Source organism: Kickxella alabastrina (genome assembly GCF_025024165.1).
Source record: "Kickxella alabastrina strain RSA 675 chromosome Unknown BX661scaffold_17, whole genome shotgun sequence".
Classification (NCBI taxonomy): domain Eukaryota; kingdom Fungi; phylum Kickxellomycota; class Kickxellomycetes; order Kickxellales; family Kickxellaceae; genus Kickxella; species Kickxella alabastrina.
In genome coordinates, this window is record NW_026251488.1 from 68250 (window position 1) to 86129 (window position 17880).

Here is a 17880-nt window from a genome sequence, read left to right on the forward strand (position 1 = left end):
ATACTTTTTTGAAAAAGAATACAATAAATGAATTACAAAAAAATAAGGTGAAAAGATGAAAAGGCTATAAAAGGGCTAGAAAAGGGCGAGAAAGGGGTAAGAAAAAGTCAAATGCAAATAGCGCCCATAGGAGCCATAAAGTATGCGTCAAAGCGGCACACAGTTTGATTAATGTTGACCACATTGCTTGGCAGGTGACGTTCTGTTTTTCGTATTCGATCCCAAAGCTTTTTTTTGCTTTTTCCGTTTTTTAATACATTTCTGTGCTCTTTTCTCTTCTTCATTTGGACTGCGCAAAACTACAAAAAACCACAAAACACCTTTATTATGCCGCAGCTGGGCTCTGCAAAATACATCAAAGAATGGATAGACACAGCGGGCACGCCGTTCCCGACAAAAGAATGCCTCGCAGCGCTAGAGGTCGTTGGGATTCGCACCGACTACGATCTTCTACTGCAATCTGACATTCTCGAGCTAACCCCTGCCGCTCTCCACAGCCACATATGTGCGCTTAGGATGACTGTACTTGCACACTTTGCTTCGCCCGGGTGCACTGCTCTGTCGCTGCTTGAAGCCAACCGCCAGGCAAACAACACGCATGGACAGAGCACTGGGGACATGGTTATTGGCAGCAGCATTCGGGAGTTGGACACCTTGCTTGGAGGGGGCGTCCGTATTAGTCAAATAACCGAGATCTGCGGTAACGAGGGATCAGGCAAAACACAAATGTCTATTGAGTTTGCCACTGCGCATCTCGTTCCAAAGCCTCAACAGCTGCAGCAGGCGCAGCAGGCACAACAACAACAACTAGCAACGGAAGAACACGAAATCCCTAGAACAAAAGTGTACTATATGAGCTCGAGCCCGCTGTCCATATGGCGGGTGGAGCAGACGCTCAGGAGGAGACTCAAAACATATCCGGCTGGCTCACAAGATGTCATGTTTCGATCGGCGATGGAGCGGTTGATCATTGTTGACTGCGAAGACATAGACGCGCTACTCACATTTCTATACAAGTATGCCGATGCCCGTGACTCGCTTGCTGCCGAGGAGGAGCAGCAGCAGCAGTGTAATGAATCCACAACGGACCTTCTTATTATCGACAGTATCCGGCCGCTGCTCCTCAATGTGATCAGGCTTGAGGGTGATGCTTCAATTGCCACGCATGCGGTGAAGACCGTGCTTCGTCGGATCACTAGTGTGCGGGCGCCGGCTAGAGTTGCAGTGATAATTACAAATGGCGTGGCGCAGCGCAATGACTGGCAAACCCCGGCTTCTTTCGGGCTGAGTCACGAGCAGCTGGCTGCAACACGATTACAGCCTAGTTTGGGCGCTGCGTGGGTATTGGTGAGCCATGTGCACTTGTATCTTAAAAGGTATGACCAGCCGAGTGCTGACAATAGTACCAGTATGACTAATGGCTTGATGTATGGACAATGCAGGACCGTGGTGGTTGTCCTAAAGTCGCATGATTCGGCTACGGCCAGGATTGCCGAGTTTGACTTTTGATTTTTGATTTTTGATAGCAACACATGCATAACCTTTACTGTCGAATGTTTTGAACTTAAACTGTAAATTAAAACATAATGCTACCAAATATGACTGAAAAAAGCTTGAATGAAAACATAAAAACTCGAACTTGACAATTAAAAACTAGAGCAGCCCTTGCTTTCATGGACCTTGGCCGGACTGGGCTTTTTGATTTATGGCGCCAGCAGGAACGGATTCAAACGCCAAGGTCTTGTTGCTTGCCTCGATTGCCTCCTTTGTCATGAACGACGCCGTTGGGAAGAACAGGCAGCGGCGCGGAATCATACCGCACTCGCTGTTTCGCGACATGTTGACTGCAAGCACCCAGCCGTCGGCAAATTCACCAATGACGAATAGATGATGTCCTCTCTCCACGATCAACTCGTCAGACAGTGCAGGATTATGCGGCTCGACCGCGCGCAAGGGTCCAAGGGGTGGCTTGTGACGGATGGTGAACTGGTAACTCTCAGATATGCTCTCTATGCTGTCGAGCAGCGGCGACATCCTGCCCTGTTCATGACCGTGGGCATAGTCCTGACCTTGGCCGTGGTCTTGGCCTTGGTCTTGGTCTTGGTCGTTGCCTGCCAGACCGTCGATACCGGAGATCAATTGGGAAATAATGCCATCTGGCTTGTCCTTCTTTCGCTTGGCGGCCTTGGTCTTGGATGCTCTGGGCGTGGTCAGTTCTGCCGTTTGCACCGTCACCGCTGTTTCTGCTGGGGATGTGCTTTCTTTGGGAGTGCTTGCCATAGACCTGAACATGGTCCTCAAGAGCAGGCTGTTGCTTGTTCTGCTCTGCTTGCTCTCGTGCTGATGGGCGACAGCTTCAGCGTCGGGATCTTTGGATGGCAGGGTTTTTATGGCGGCTGCCTGGCCCATGCCCTGCAATTTGTCCTGGGCTGATGCGGACTGACCAACGGAATTAGTCTTTTTCGTAACCTCGCGCACCAGCTTCCGTGGCTTGACTCGCAGACCTGCCGGGCTGGGCTTGGCTACATTCATGTTTGGGTTGGCGGATAACGTATCCAACAAGGAGCGGTTGATACTGAAATCTAGATCAACATTCGACATTAGATCGGTGGACTGGGCATGGCCAATATCGGCACCCAGCTCATCAAATGCATTGGCATGGATGGAAATACGGCGCGTGTGACGGCGGAACTCAACGCTCTTCTGCAGCGGCGACGCCAGCAGCTTGGTGCGCACAGGAGGCACGGAACCATAGCTAATCACACCCGCAACACGCTTGAAGTCGACGTATGCTTTGTCAGGAGTGTTAGCAAGCCTAGTGTGCTTGGCCAACGCAACAACGTTTTGCTCCCTGTTGGCTTTGCTTTGGGTGGCCGCTACTAATGTCGGGTCGCGGTAGTTAAAGTATCTTTTGTTAAGTACCTCATCCACATCAACATCCTGGTCTTGGACGTCCAATATGTCAATATTTTGCAGCTTCTCCTGAGGATCTGATGTCTGCGACGAATGCACAGTCATCGTGTTGATTGCCAGGTTCTGAGCGTGCCTTCTGCTAAAAATGGAAATATTTGGCTTGAAGTTAACGCTGGTGCCCGAGTCGGGAATTTCGCGGTTGGTTGCATTATTGTCGAGGTACTTGGTCTCGTTCCCAGGAAGTAGTGAAGGCATACTTGATCTCGACGAGTGCAGCGAGCGACCGGTGCTAGCCAAAATCTCTCTGAACCTCCTGCGGCGGCGCATGTAGAAGTAAAACAGCAATGCGCAGACAAAGATGATTGCAATGGAGATCAGAATAATAAACCCATCCGACAGTCTATACGGGTCCTGGCCAACATTGTATTTGGTGATGCTGCTGACTGCGGGTGCCTCGGCCGCCAGCTGAATAGATTCAGGCTGTGCCCATTGCACCAACCCTGTAGACTGAAAAACATCATTAGTTTGGCTTGATGTGCTGCTACTGGAATCAGCACTGACAATGGCACTGGCACTTGCACTGACATTGGTACTTGCATTGGCACTTGCGCCGGTACTAGCGCTAGCAATGGCGCTGAAATCACTACTGGCAACAAGACCCTCTGCAGATGGCATGCGCTCAATGCGATTTACCCTGTTTTCGGCGGCTGAGGGCAGAGCAGGGATTGAGGTTGACAGCGTTAGTCGAACGGGCGGAGCAAACAAACCTGACGTAGATGGTAAAGCTAGTAAAAATGGCAAAGTCGGACTTGCTTGAGGAGCTGAAAGTGTTGGCTGAGCAAGTAGCGCAGCCGGAGGGGCTAATGCCAGCTTTGATGGCTGTGTGGAAACAATGACCAGCACAACCTGAGTAGGACTCGGCATCATTGACGTAAACCGGAGGTCTGCTGCTGCGTTAAATTGACTGATGTCGAGCATTGCTGTGTTTTGGAGAAGTGTCGGCAGCGCCGCAAACAATGCTGAATCGTACATGGGTCCAACTGGTTCAATCCGCTCCAATGGCTGGAAGGGCGGCTGAAAAGGCTGTAAAGGGGACGGCTGGCCAAGTGATTGCATCGTTGGGGCGGCTGCTCTGGCGCCCAGGAGACCTTCCATCGGTGCTCCTCGAGCAAGCGCCAAATGGAGGGGTGACGGCGAGGTTGGCGGCAAAATTAAAGGTGACTGTGATTTTGACGAGGCTGACGGTGTCGCCAATGGAATCTGATGCACCTGTCGCCGCCAGTGGCTTGTGGATGCCGCGCTATTGCCTGTAATCATACAGATTGACACGCTGCTGTCCACGATATTGAAAACGTACGAGGGCGAGGGCAAGAGCGTTGGCGTGGCCTCGGGTTGCAACGTTGTGATAGACGCAACGTTTGGCGTTGCTGGAGAATTGGCCATTGTAGGCAAATGTGGCGAGGACACGTAAAATGGACCACAGATACTGTTTTTGCTGCTAGCCTGGCTCAAACTAGTGAACGATGAATTTTGGGACTGAGAGCTGCTTGAATTGGAGTGCTGTAAGGTAGCTGTGGTAACTGTTGACAAACTGGCTGTCGTTGAAGCCAGAGTAAGAATATATGGTTTTGTGGCTACAGCTGAAACGACGGTCATGTCATAATTGACCGTAGCCCTGACCATTTTTGGAGTGTAAAAAATATTAATACTGAATAGCCAAAATATAAACGCAACACGGTGTTTAGAATAATGAAGGGTATAAACAGAGAACATCAAGATCGATACCTTGCCCGTGTATGTTGAAGGATATGATATTTAACGATACCGCTTTGCTTGTTTCGCGATTTGGTTTTTTTTAGAACCTGAACATTGCATTCAATTTTAGAACAGGCACTGTTTGCTGGAGAAACAGAGTTGTTCAAAATAAAAAATTGCATATGCTATTACCATTGCAAAATACAGTGCTTTGATTTATTTTGGTATTTAATTTTTACGTGGTAACCCCGGTACGCCGGCTATAAAAAATATAATGGTGCTATAAATATCAGCACTGCTAGGCTCAGGCGAAATGTCAAAAATAGAAATCTGAGGGCCGCGCTGCGCGCAGTAACGTGAAACTCGCCAATCAAAAATCACTATAACAAATCCCAAATTTGCATGGTAACCTTGGAGATTATGTTTACGTACTTACCTTTACATTTAGTTAAAAAAAAGTGTGTTAACACCTTTCACCGGAGGTAGGAAATTAAGTGCGTTCATTTGGCAGAGACTTAGCACCAGCAGCCGAGCGCAAAGCCAAGGAGATCCACCCTCTGCTATGGCTACCTATCCCCCTCCCCAGACAGCGCACGGATTGATTTATCCACATATCGTGGCAGTTATAGCCGTCAGTTGTTTAACATAGGACAGGGCTTGGTCAAAGGAGAGCAAGTAGATCTATGGATCTATTTTCTCTGGGCGAAGTGCGGTCAGTTTTTTCTCCAGCGCATCAAATTCTAGTCACTTGTTTATAGTCCATACTTTTTTCATACTCGCACTTTTGTTACTGTGATGTGAAATTTTTGACATCGCTTTGTGTATTTACTGCAATGCAGGTGTGGAAAGACATTCCATTGAGTAGAAATCAAAAAGATATAAGCTTGGAGAATTTGTCGTGCTTTTTGCCCTTTTGTCCCTTTTCCTTTTTCTTTTTCTTTTTTTGTAAATTTAGCGGTCAGCAACAATTAGAGAGGCCAAATGGAGCTAACACAGAATGCGCTTCTCAATGCGCTGGGTGCATATGCCAGCGACGACGGCAGTAACAGCGACTCGGAAAGCAGCACGAGAACCGACGCCTCTCCACAACCAACAGCACCCCGGCAAGCAGACAGCCAAGTCGAAAGCGAAAGCAAAATAGAGTCTTTGGAAGTAATTTTTGTCGGGCCACATGCAGAATACACAAGTGACGAAGAGTCGGGAGGAGACAACACTTTTCAAACAGAGGCCATCCATGGCGTGAGCGAGGAGGAGCTACTCGCGTATCATAAAACCAAACGCGATCTTGATTTGTTGCTTGGTTGCGATCGGGCTCCAGGATTTTCACAGCTGCCTCCCGACGTGGCTGAGTGTTCCTCTGAGCTGCAGGCGAAATTCCAGCAGTGGTACCGGCTCAGGCAGCAAGGTGCCAACTTCAACGATGCGCTAATGCGAAACAAGACATTCAAAAACCCGAATATATACAGATGTCTGGTGGATTATTTGAAGCTAGAGGAGTCTGGATCCAACCTGCCAGACAACGGGTTTGCAGCAGCCCGGCTTAGGAATGACTTTACACCCAATGGTCTGGCCGATGACCAGGAGCGGCGGGCTCGCGAGTACGCGGCAAAGAAAAGCGCTGAGTCGGCAGCAGGAAACCTGCGGAAAATGGAGTTTCGGTCGGTTGGCCATGAGAACATGCCATTGACAAGTGGATTTAGGAGCGGTGGTGCCCCAAAGCCCATGTCAAATCAACATGCTAGCTTTACAACAGGGTATGTACCCACATCAACTCAGCATCGCCCAAGCATGCAGTCATCTTCTGCACAGCCCCCGGACAACAAGGCATTTGCCGACGCGGTTGAGCGAGCTAAATTGATAGCCCAGCAACTGAAACGCGCAAAAAAACAGTAGACCACAACGCCTATTGAGTGCAGAGTTTTGGCAAAATATATTAATAAAAATGTGTAGAATAGATGAGGAAAAGTACTGTATTATATTGTCTGCGTTTGCACTATGCGGCAACCTCGCAGTCTTCACGGTCTTTAAGAGCGTTATATGACGACGCGTGTGCGACAGTATTTCTGTTTGGGAGCAGGAACTGCAATCTCCTCGATGGCTGGTATTGACGTGGCGGTGTGGTTTCCCGAAGCTGTCTGCTTGACTCGTTGTCCGCATCTGCTGCAAAAGTGGTATTGTCGGCTGTGATTGGTGTTTTATTGGACTGGCACAGTGATGGCTGTGAGCGCAGGCGCGGATAGTACGGTTCTGGGACAACCTCAGTTGGCAAAGAGCTCTCCTGCGCTTGGCAGTCTTTGGCCTCTATATCCCAGATATAATCCCTAACAATTGGCGTCATGTCGGAGGTGTCGTCGGAAATGCCTCTGTGCCGATGCCCTCTAATTCGCGTCTTGATCGCGCCAATCCATGACACACGAGTCTTAGCGTTTGAGTTGTCCGAATTGCCTTTGGCTTCAGAACGGCTCGTGCTGAATGATGTCCCACCCCTTCTAGTTACAGCTGACGTACCAACAGGAGCCTGGTTGAGCCTGCTATGTGCATTGCTCATACTAAGACGTCGGCCAATTGTACCCCATGACGGGCGGGTAGACCTTGTCGAATAGGACTGCTCGAATAGCAGGGAGGTAGGCTCTTGCTGCTCGGGTGTAGTCATTATGTTTCTGTGCAAGTACTTGCGGTCGTTTTTTTGTATGGCAGTTGTTCCCATAGCAAAAGCTGTATCACTATGGCCCTCAGTCAGCTCCAGAATGGCATCTGTGTAGTACAGGTCACTGCTACCGTCGCTCAGGTAATTGTCAAATCTATCATGTTGCGGTTGCGGCTGCTTCTTTTGCTGATGTTGGTAAGGCGCTTTCATTGTCCGGGTTATACTAGAAGCCCTGGTTTTATAATGCGTATCGTCTTGTCCGTATTGTACATTAATATCCTCCCTGCAGCTCTCTTTAGCCCACGATAGCATCGGAGAGGGTGTCTGGCTCTTGTGTCTCATAGTAGCAGTGACTGTGGTTGATATGCTAAGCTTCCGGCTCGACAAATTTATCTAGGCGCTTCCGGTCAAACTTTATGGAGCGGTGAAAGTGGTTATCAAATATGGTTGAATGATAAATGAGAGTGAAAAGGTATATATAAATATTGGAAAACAAAAACGAAACAAACCTCGCTATTTAAAATAATTAAAAAATATAAAGTTGCTGTTGAAAGAACACGAATTCTTTCGTTCCAATTGTTTTCATTTCGCATTGTTATTATTTTTATTATTCGAGATGGCGAAACTGCTTGCTGGACCCCTATTTTTATTTCACGTCACTGCGGACCGTTGTCCCCTTTTTCCTTGGCACTTGGACATGCGGGGCATACTTGATTTGACAACTTTTACTGCGCACAACCACACACCATTAATTTTTAGAGAATGGACATGTGTATGCTTGCGGTAGATTACAAGATTCTGATCGGCACTGACTTTTTATTTTCATTTATCGGGTATATAAATCTAGTATGACTGAATTGCAATATTTTGCGCCAAATGATGCTAATAATTTTGGATAATATGTTAGTAACTATTCTGAATTAAACGAAAGTAAAAAATTGAAAACAAAGCTTCAAAAAGAGAAAACGAAGAGAATGAAAATTGAAGCATTGAAGCCAAAAGTAGATATAAAAAAGTAAATAAATAGATGTGGTAAACGGCATTCTGTAGCAATCAAGTAAAATAGGAAATACTGTTAGCACAGGCGCAAGCAGAAGAAAATCCAATGTGTTTGAGGAAGGTATGCGTAGTCAGGAAAGAAAAGATAGTATCAACATATTACGTCGTGACCCAGAAGTTCTCCTTGAGAAGTGCGCGGCGCTGCCTGCGCACATACCAAACAACAATGACAGCCATGATAGCGATGGCAATGGCAATTCCAATTCCAATCCACATCTTGCGTGAGTTGGATTTCACGGTACCCTTGAAGGGGCTGTCGACCTGGTTAGGGCTGTTAGGTGCGGTCTGAGCCACCCCCTTAAGCTCTTCGAGCCTGCTGGTAATTTTTAGGTATGACCTGTCTATCAGAGCGCCCCACTGGTTTATGGTATGAAGCGGGCTCGACGAGTCGCGCACTTGGGAGCTGAGCGTGGTACCCAAAGACTGCAGATCAGTGATAGGGTTCACTTGTCCATTGTCCTTAATGATTGACATGCTTATGTAGTAGTGAGGCACATCCGTACCAAGGGCCCGATTGTTGAGCGTAGCAACAGCGTCAGCGTTGGCGAAAATCATCGAAGCAGTGATGCGGTTGGGGTTAGTGCTCAGCGCCTCAGCAACCAGGTCGGGAATTGCGTTGAACGCCTGAGATGCAAGGAAGTTATTGGAACCAAACAGATTCTCATACGGCGCCAAGATTCTGATTTGGAATGTCAAACACTGGCTGCAGATCGAGCTCAACGGGTTGACTATCACCTGTGGGTACACGATTCCAGTTGCTTGGGAGACACTATCGGTTGATGTGGCAACCAGCCGGCTGAAGTCAACAGAGGTGGGGACCTCGATGACTGGCTTTTCGGAAATAGAAGTGCTGGTTTTGCTGGTTTTGACTTCCTCCCGAGTGGCCGTGCTATCATCAGCGGGAGTAGCCTTAGAGCTTGCAGAGTTGAACGTGGTAATGGAGGTTGAGATGAGGGAGGATGAGGGTTCAGATCCGGTCGCTGTTACTGACGCCAACGCGTTGGTTTCGGATGTAGCTGTGGCCGAGTCCACGAATGAGTCTGTAGCACTCTGATCAACACTCGTGCTCGCTCCATTGGTCATGCTGGAGCTCGCCGAAATTGTACCGCTGGCAACATTGCTGCTGCTGTCAACTGCGTTGTCTGTGGAAATCTGAGAAACGTCAGAGACAATGTCGCTGGAGAAGCTCTGGGAAAAGTCGGAGCTCACATTGGTGGCAGATTCAATAGGCGACTGCTGCGAGCTAAGATCGCCGGATGATGAGTCGGGGGCTGGAATTGTGGCAGAGTCCGAAGGTGAAGCAGTGGCAGAGTCTGAAGGCAAAATGCTGACCGAGTCCGAGGGTGAAGCAATGGCAGAGTCTGAAGGCAAAATGCTGACCGAGTCCGAGGGTGAAGCAATGGCAGAATCTGAAGGCAAAATGCTGACCGAGTCCGAGGGTGAAGCAATGGCAGAGTCTGAGGGTGAAGCAATGGCAGAATCTGAAGGCAAAATGCTGACCGAGTCCGAGGGTGAAGCAATGGCAGAGTCTGAGGGTGAAGCAATGGCAGAATCTGAAGGCAAAATGCTGACCGAGTCCGAGGGTGAAACAATGGCAGAGTCTGAAGGCAAAATGCTGACCGAGTCCGAGGGTGAAGCAATGGCAGAGTCTGAGGGTGAAGCAATGGCAGAGTCCGAGGGTGAAGCAATGGCAGAGTCTGAAGGCAAAATGCTGACCGAGTCCGAGGGTGAAGCAATGGCAGAGTCTGAAGGCAAAATGCTGACCGAGTCCGAGGGTGAAGCAATGGCAGAGTCTGAGGGTGAAGCAATGGCAGAGTCCGAGGGTGAAGCAATGGCAGAGTCTGAGGGTGAAGCAATGGCAGAATCTGAAGGCAAAATGCTGACCGAGTCCGAGGGTGAAGCAATGGCAGAGTCTGAGGGTGAAGCAATGGCAGAATCTGAAGGCAAAATGCTGACCGAGTCCGAGGGTGAAACAATGGCAGAGTCTGAAGGCAAAATGCTGACCGAGTCCGAGGGTGAAGCAATGGCAGAGTCTGAGGGTGAAGCAATGGCAGAGTCCGAGGGTGAAGCAATGGCAGAGTCTGAAGGCAAAATGCTGACCGAGTCCGAGGGTGAAGCAATGGCAGAGTCTGAAGGCAAAATGCTGACCGAGTCCGAGGGTGAAGCAATGGCAGAGTCTGAGGGTGAAGCAATGGCAGAGTCCGAGGGTGAAGCAATGGCAGAGTCTGAAGGCAAAATGCTGACCGAGTCTGAGGGTGAGATGCTGACCGAGTTAGAGGCTGAAGCAATGACAGAGTTATCCTCGGTCTCACCAGAGCTGATGCTGGTAAGGGTAGAAATGTGATCCTCCGTTGTAACAATGTTTGTGGGGCTCGAAACAATTTCCGACTCTGTCGGGCTCGCGTCATCCAAGGAAGTACTGCGTGATGACTGCGAATCTATCTCGGTCGCAGATGCGAGCGTCTCAGTTGAAGAGGTCGCGGTAGGCCTGCCCTCCTCAGAGTTAACGATGTCGGAGGAAATGGGGAAATAGGTCTCGTCGGTAGTAAAAGTCCAGCTAATAGTGCTCTCAATACTGGTGCTCCCAGATGTTGGAGTGGTCAACGAGAGGAATGGCGGCAGCTCCGTGAGAGTAACAACGACAGATGACTCTCCAGAGACATCGGGAAGAGTGATATCTGCAATTGTAGAGATCAATTCGCTGCTGTCAAAACCAGTGCTCTGCTCAACAGACGTGGGTACAAAGGAATCCACGGTGCTGCTAACACTAGGGCGAGAGATGACTAAGGTAGTCTCGGCATCGCTTGTAATTATAACTGTGGGGCTTGCGGTGCTGGCGACTTTCGACGAAACATCGGAACTATTTCCCCTGCTGGCTTCGAATTCAGTGCTGGTGTTCACGGCGGTGCTAATATCGGAGGTGATGCTGCTGATACTGGATATTGTGCTGGTGTTAACGACGGTGCTAATATCAGAGGCGATGCTGCTGATACTGGATATGGTGCTGGAAAGCAATTTATCAGTGGTCTCGGTACTGGTATCTTCCACGTCAACAACGCTAGTCGATGTAGCGCTTAAAACAACGGAAGTATCTACTGGGTCCTCGGTAACACTAAAATCGGGAATAACACCAGTGGGCTCGGCGCTGGTCACAACTGGGGAAAATGTGTTGGTGGAGTCCTCGGTTCTGTTAACATTGGAAATAGTGGAATCGGAAGCAGACAAATCGTCTTCTAGGGTTGTAGATACAATGGATGTGATTACAGTAGAAGTGGCAGTGGTGTTAGTTTGTGGTGGTGGTGGAGTAGTAGGTTTTGAGCTGGTGGTGGTGGTGGTGTTATCAAATATGCTGTTGAGCAGCACATAAGATATAGGTGTGATGGTGGCAAATGGTAAAGTGTAGGTGGTATCAGATGAAGCAAAACCCGATACTGTAGTTAAATCAAGGCCTGACGCATTGTCAGCCGGTGACGAGGACATCGGTCTGCTTGATAAATCAGATGCATTACCTTTATCTGTAATCGTCGGCGAATTAACATCACTCTCCGTGTCATCCTCGGATGAAGTGACTTTAATAGTGGTTTCAGTCTCGGTTGTCTCGTCTGCAGCAGTGCCATCAGCCTGAGTGCTATCAGCTGCGCTGGTCTTATCTTCAGTAGTCTCGGCTGCAGTGGTTTCAACTACGGTGGCCCCAGACTTAGTGGTCACGGCCTGCGTGATCTGTGACTGGGTGGTCTTGGCTGCAGTGGTCTCAAACTGTGTAGTCTCAGCTTGGGAGCTCTCGGGTTGAGAGCTCACGACTGAGGTGGTTTCGAGTGCGGTGGCCTCAGACTTAGTACTCACAACCTGGGTGGTTTGCGACTGGGCGGTCTCAACCTTTGTAACCTCGACCTTGGTTGTCTCAGCCTGAGTATTCTCGGTCTTGGTGCTTTCGGCTAGAACACGATCGGGCTGAGTAAATCTAAACGTGACGCTCTGTATCTTTGTGAGACTGTTGTCATCGTTGTCGATCTAAAATAAACATCAAAATTTCGCAATGTCACAATAAAAAGTGGATGTTGCGTGTGTGTGCAATGTTAGTTGAATAAAACTAGACTAATAATCCAAACAACTAAAATGCATAAGATGTATATACTCCTAGTGAATGTGCATTGCTTGTAACTTTTTGGTTGTCATTTTAAAAAATAATATTCACTAACCTTTTCTATTACGCTGGTGGATACCGCAGATTTTACGGATTTGACTCCACTTTCGGGGTCCAAGACTGTCGGTGGGGCACCGGCCACGGCTCCTATGGCCATGAACAGCGCTAATGCCACGCGGGCTTTACGAGAGTACATTGCTCTTGCTTCTATTCGGTTAAGCGTATGTTGAAGACCTCTGTTTTAGTGCGTGTGGTGAGGTAATAAAAGTGAAAAAGGGAAAATATAGATAAAGAAGCTATATAATTGGTATTAGGGCGAACGAGTATGATGCAGAAGTTGGTGGAGGAGAGGGTAGAGATATGTTGGATTGCTTGTAAGTAAATGCAGAGAAGCTAGTGGGTCCCGAACAAGTGGTAAGCGGGGTTCGGATATTTGGCAGGGTAAGGTTAAAAGAGGATAATAGAGAGAGAGCGCTAATAAAAAAAGGAACTAAATAAATATCGCGAAGTGAAGGAGAAATTAGTCCGGTCAGTTTTTTTTACCAATACTTGACACCTATTTCTATTCAGGGATAAAGAGTGGAGAAAAATAATGTTTGATATGACAAAAGAAAAAATGAGTGTGCAGTTTGTCAGTCTGCCAAATCCACATTGTTGTTGCTTTCTGAGTTCCCGAGATGCTTGAATATGCATGTCCCAGAAAGAGATGGGGGAAAACCTGATTGCAAACCACACCATGTCGATCTCCCTACGTTCATTCGCTATGTCGAACAAACAAATGTGCAAGACGCACGCTCGAACTCCAAAGCAAAAAAACCAACCAGATTTATTTTTGTGAACGACAAAGTCACTCAAAAGGGAAATTACAATTCCCCTATTTCTGAAAACCTTGGCAAATCGTAAACGAGCCATGGATGAGACAGAAAAATTGGCTGTAAAAATGGATCCGCTTCATTCAATTTGCAAGGATTCCATCATCTATCCGCACATGGACAGACCCTAACGTCGGCAATGGGATGTGGCTGCCATGCCCGTTTAGTTTATATTTTTACGCATTTATAAAAATAATTAATAAGGAAGCCTCACGCGGGATGTGTACATGTACTGTCGAGCGGCATCACAGAAAAATAAAAAAATGTATTTTTAACGCTTTCTATTTTCTCGCGTTGGCGCCAAGGTTGCCACAGAAATTGGCATTGCCCGCGTTTTTCTTTGCCACAATGGACCACTAAATGCCGATCGCTTTCAGCTTGCAAACAAAAATAGATATGCTGCGTTGGGCCATAGCAGTTCTATACAAACGTGCTTTGAAGTTTGAAAAGCAGGTTTTTGTGTATTTGGTGCCGCTTTGTTAAGCAATTAAAAAGTTGATTATTAATATAGTCGCTTCCCGCGTTCTGAGCCTATGGCGTGAGGAGGAGGTACCTGAGGCGGTTAGCAACGCCTTGTAGTGTGTACATCAGCGCCTGGTCATCGCGGCCGACCCACGCGTATAACTTGACCGCCTGCGCAAGACTGATGAGACCAGCCTTGTAAGATGCCGAATCGGGATCTGTCAGCAGAGCCACGAGCGCTGTCCGGTCATTGAGTGCGACTGATAAGTTGCGCAGCAGTTTGTTCTCCTCGGCAGTTTTTACTTTAGTCGCGCTGAGTTGGTCGTTCAGCCGCATTATATACAGTTTCTTGTCTTCTGTAACGCAACTCCCGCATTGGAAGAATACAAGTGCAACGCAAATAATAGTTAAAAATAATGAGTACTTCATTGTGGAATAAATTGTATATATCGTTAATAAAGATAGAAAACAAATGTGGTTCTCTAAGTGTCTTGCTTGCATGAATACTCACATATACTTATAATATTTTGTATTTGCATGTATTGGCATGTTACTGCTATTATTTTGGCGTGTGTGTCGTGTGGCACCTTTATTTGTTTTAGATGGGCCAAACAGACAGTAACCAAAACATCGACTTGTTTATTATTAAAAGAGCGGGAGTGCATCGGAGCAGATAATTCAGTCGATACTAGCACACTGAAGTACAAGTGCTGTATTTTATTTATTCACTGAACAAGTGAATAAAAAGGTGCTAACAAATAAGAAACATTGTAAGCGCAGGCTCGTGAGGCAATATGGCGCACCAACACGTTTTTATAAGCATAAAAAACAAAGCGTGCTTTGGGTTCGAAAACAATAAAACAGCCCTTTGTATTAATCAAATAATAGTTGGGAGTAAAATCAAATTATGTTTTGAAAGCACAAAGTTTTTACATTGCCATTTTCTTGTCATTTCTTTTAAACTAAGGCAGATTTGACGTGCATTATTTAAAAGAAAATAAAGAAGCAACAGCAACAGCAAAAAGAGCTATTTTTCATTGCGCGTGCTCAAAATTTTTTTGGGCAGCTCCTGCCATATTTCGTTCTATTGATTAACCCATCGTTTTCTGTCTCATATTCAACTATTCAACCATTAAATTTGTTTTACGCATTCTACACTCTCTTTACTATATCCTCACTCCGTCATCAGCCACATTAACACAACATGCATTCAAATGTAAGTATCCAAATAATTGCAATCGATGTAAAGAAACAGCTGTATATCAATATGCTACATTGCAATTTACTTAATTCGCTAATTTTTAACTACGACAATACTCATTTTATGCACTTCCAACGTTTGTATTTTTTAGCAAATCAATACGCCGTGGTTTTATCTGTATAAAATACTGGGCATGAAAAACGACGCCACAAAGGTTGAGCTGATTGAGGCATACAAAAAGCACATTGTCAAACACCATCCTGACAACTACCCAGGAGCCAGCGACATTATAAAAACTATCCAGCATGCATACGAGGTGCTCACAAACGACAAGACACGGTCGATATACGACTTGTTTTGCACACACATTCTTTATGGCCCGCAGGAGGATGGAGCAGAAAAAACACATGCTTTAGCTTACCCAAAGCCCAGCTGGGTGGTACAGAAAAATGATATTGTGTACATTGCAGACATGTCTCTGCGCAACATCTACATGGGCAAAAAGTCAACAGTAAGTACAAAAGACATGACCATCGAAGTGGACATTAAAAAGGGCACGAGGGATGGAGAACGCATCACATACAAGGGAATGGGCTGCCAGCAGCGAACTGGACCACCAGGAGACCTTGTCATTATAATCAACCGAATTGAATACCCACTGTTTCAGCAGCGCAACTGCAACATCCACTGCAGCATTGACATTGACCAGACAGTAGCCAGCAAGGGCGGAGAGTTGTGCATCCGCCACCCATCTGGGAACATCATCTGCTTGGAGCTAAAGCCTGGGGAAATACGGGGTCCAGGCATGCAAAAAATATTTAAAAAAATGGGACATCCACTAGCCGGCAAGAAGGACAAGGGAGACATGCAAGTAAAGTTTAACCTATATTTTCCTTATGCTGATATCTCAATATAAAAATTATAACAAAAAGAAACCGACACCTGCAGGATTCGAACCTGCGCATCCAGAAGATAATGCCTTAGCAGGGCACCGCCTTAACCACTCGGCCAAAGTGTCTGGTAATTTTTGAACCAGTTAATGGTTACTTCTGATAAACAAAATAATTATGGCTACTTGACAAGTTGCAGTTTTTACATTCTTTTTTATAGGAAACGATGGGATTCTTGACGCCTGAGAAGCACCAATTGTTGATGAGACCCCAATCTCAACAAACATCTCAACCACCAAATTTGTGACAAGACAAAGACAATGGCCTGCCGAAGTGGCCGCGGACGACAGCAATGATAATCAAAAATATACACACTAGCTAGCTTTGCCACGGATGCAGCTCTAGCTGGCAAATCAAGTGCTCGGGCTTAGAATTTTTACTACCACCCTGGCGAATACTTCCACTACCAGGCAGTTAGGTCCAGGTCTGGACAGCTCCCAACCACGCTGCCCCTAGAATAATTTTTGTTGTATGGGCATATAGCTAGCTCTGCAATATATCCTGTGGTGAGCAAGGCGGCGCAGTAGACATTCGGTCATAAAACAATTTTTACTCGGTCTTATAAAACAAGTAAAAACAAGAACCAAAGTTGATTAATATCTCGCTCAATTGATTTATTTTTTGTCTTTCTACGTTATTTTTAAAATTTTTTGTGAGTGGTCTGCCTTTTTTGGTCAGCGATAAATACTTTTTAAAAGTTTTCAGTCATTATCGATAATAATGCGCATGCCAGCTCATTAAAGCTGTCTTAAATGGTATTCTAGAACTTTTGGTTTCGCCGCGGGTAAACAGTGTTAATGTTTTACACCAAGCATAATCTGCTTTATTGACGTTTCGGGCTGTCAACTCAATAACTTGACTAGAATTTCCTAATTTACGGCGCATGCCAACGTTGATGTTCATCGCTCTGCAAAAATTGCAAATCCGGCATTCAACGCAAGTTATCAATTTGCGTTTCCTATTGCAGTAATTTTCAATGACAGCCGTTAATTGTCTCGTTCCGTTTCTCTAAACTTCTTTTTTTTTTAGTCCGGGTAAAGTTCATAGTTTATTGTATTTTTACACAACCCGCGGCTTTGTAGTTTACTCATCCCCTAATAATTTGCTTTTAAAATTTGCATTGCACGATGTGCGATTACCCAATAAAGATTTTGTTAAAAACACGCCATGTTTTTAAATCCAGTTTTGTGCTTGGCTATAATTCGGATCTCCACCATTTACCAAAAAATTGAAGCATTGCCAGCTATGAGTAATCTAATGCCTCATTTATCAAAATTTAAGCAATACATTTCACCACTCTTTTTAGAGCGATTCGCTGTTGGTGTTCCAGAATGGGTAATCGTTTGTATCGGCCGTCGATCGAACAGAAATAAAGATTCGGTGAACATCATGTAAACCTCTATTTGCAGCCCCAATACCAATGCCGACCATTATTGGAAAAATAGTTTCACAGATGTCGTAATATCACGGTTCCATGAGACGGAATTAAAAAAGTTTAGCTCATATCTTACGACCATAGACAAGTATATCGATGTTTTCGCTATCCAAGTTGAGTTTGGTTTCACGTGGGGCGGTATACTTGTACTACGTCAATTCCCCCAACCATCGCGGCTTCAGCTGTTTACCGCAAACATCGATTTTATTTCTACCGGCCAGAGAACCCGATGCAGCAATTTTGGTGCAATTATAGACGACAAATATAGGCACTCCGCCGGCTGGCAGTTTTATGTAACAATACATTCGGCTTGTAATTACGGAAATAAAGCCGAATACGACACCGAGTGGCTTATTTTTTGCCTGCATGTTACATTTGTGCGGACGTATAATATAAGTACATTTGGATTACCAATCAGGCTCACATAACATGGTATCTGCCA

The 17880-nt window shown here is 46.3% G+C and overlaps 6 protein-coding genes and 1 non-coding gene across 7 annotated transcripts; 3 read left to right on the forward strand and 4 right to left on the reverse strand.

Moving 5' to 3' along the window:
• The first annotated feature begins 134 nt into the window (after positions 1 to 134).
• BX661DRAFT_184949 (uncharacterized protein) lies at positions 135 to 1631 on the forward strand. Its single transcript, XM_051536634.1, has one exon. It carries the CDS (start codon positions 328 to 330, stop codon positions 1507 to 1509), a length of 1182 nt encoding a protein of 393 aa, XP_051390302.1. The 5' UTR covers positions 135 to 327; the 3' UTR covers positions 1510 to 1631.
• A 151-nt stretch (positions 1632 to 1782) lies between these two features.
• Positions 1783 to 1968, reverse strand: BX661DRAFT_127729 (uncharacterized protein; the record flags this gene model as incomplete). Its single annotated transcript, XM_051532493.1, has 1 exon — positions 1783 to 1968. A coding segment is annotated over one exon (186 nt), but the record flags the coding sequence as incomplete, so codon positions are not given.
• Positions 1969 to 5649: 3681 nt separating this feature from the next.
• Positions 5650 to 6561, forward strand: BX661DRAFT_199449 (HCNGP-like protein-domain-containing protein; the record flags this gene model as incomplete). The annotated part of the gene is made up of 1 exon (XM_051538330.1): positions 5650 to 6561. The coding sequence occupies one exon, from the start codon at positions 5650 to 5652 to the stop codon at positions 6559 to 6561; it is 912 nt and encodes a 303-aa protein (XP_051390304.1).
• Positions 6562 to 6611: 50 nt separating this feature from the next.
• Positions 6612 to 7859, reverse strand: BX661DRAFT_41332 (uncharacterized protein). Its single transcript, XM_051539150.1, has one exon. It carries the CDS (start codon positions 7655 to 7657, stop codon positions 6662 to 6664), a length of 996 nt encoding a protein of 331 aa, XP_051390305.1. The 5' UTR covers positions 7658 to 7859; the 3' UTR covers positions 6612 to 6661.
• A 428-nt stretch (positions 7860 to 8287) lies between these two features.
• Positions 8288 to 12853, reverse strand: BX661DRAFT_41393 (uncharacterized protein). The gene is made up of 4 exons (XM_051539151.1): positions 12574 to 12853; positions 11884 to 12385; positions 10087 to 11607; positions 8288 to 9855 (listed from the first exon to the last, which is right to left on the reverse strand). Exons 1-4 carry the CDS (start codon positions 12712 to 12714, stop codon positions 8474 to 8476), a joined length of 3546 nt encoding a protein of 1181 aa, XP_051390306.1. The 5' UTR covers positions 12715 to 12853; the 3' UTR covers positions 8288 to 8473.
• A 2109-nt stretch (positions 12854 to 14962) lies between these two features.
• On the forward strand, positions 14963 to 15850 carry BX661DRAFT_225542 (DnaJ domain-containing protein; the record flags this gene model as incomplete). The annotated part of the gene is made up of 2 exons (XM_051538944.1): positions 14963 to 15068; positions 15205 to 15850. Coding segments are annotated over exons 1-2 (657 nt in total), but the record flags the coding sequence as incomplete, so codon positions are not given.
• Positions 15851 to 15989: 139 nt separating this feature from the next.
• BX661DRAFT_t84 lies at positions 15990 to 16071 on the reverse strand. The gene has a single exon. It is a non-coding gene; the product is annotated as a tRNA-Ser (tRNA).
• Between the last annotated feature and the right edge of the window lie 1809 nt (positions 16072 to 17880).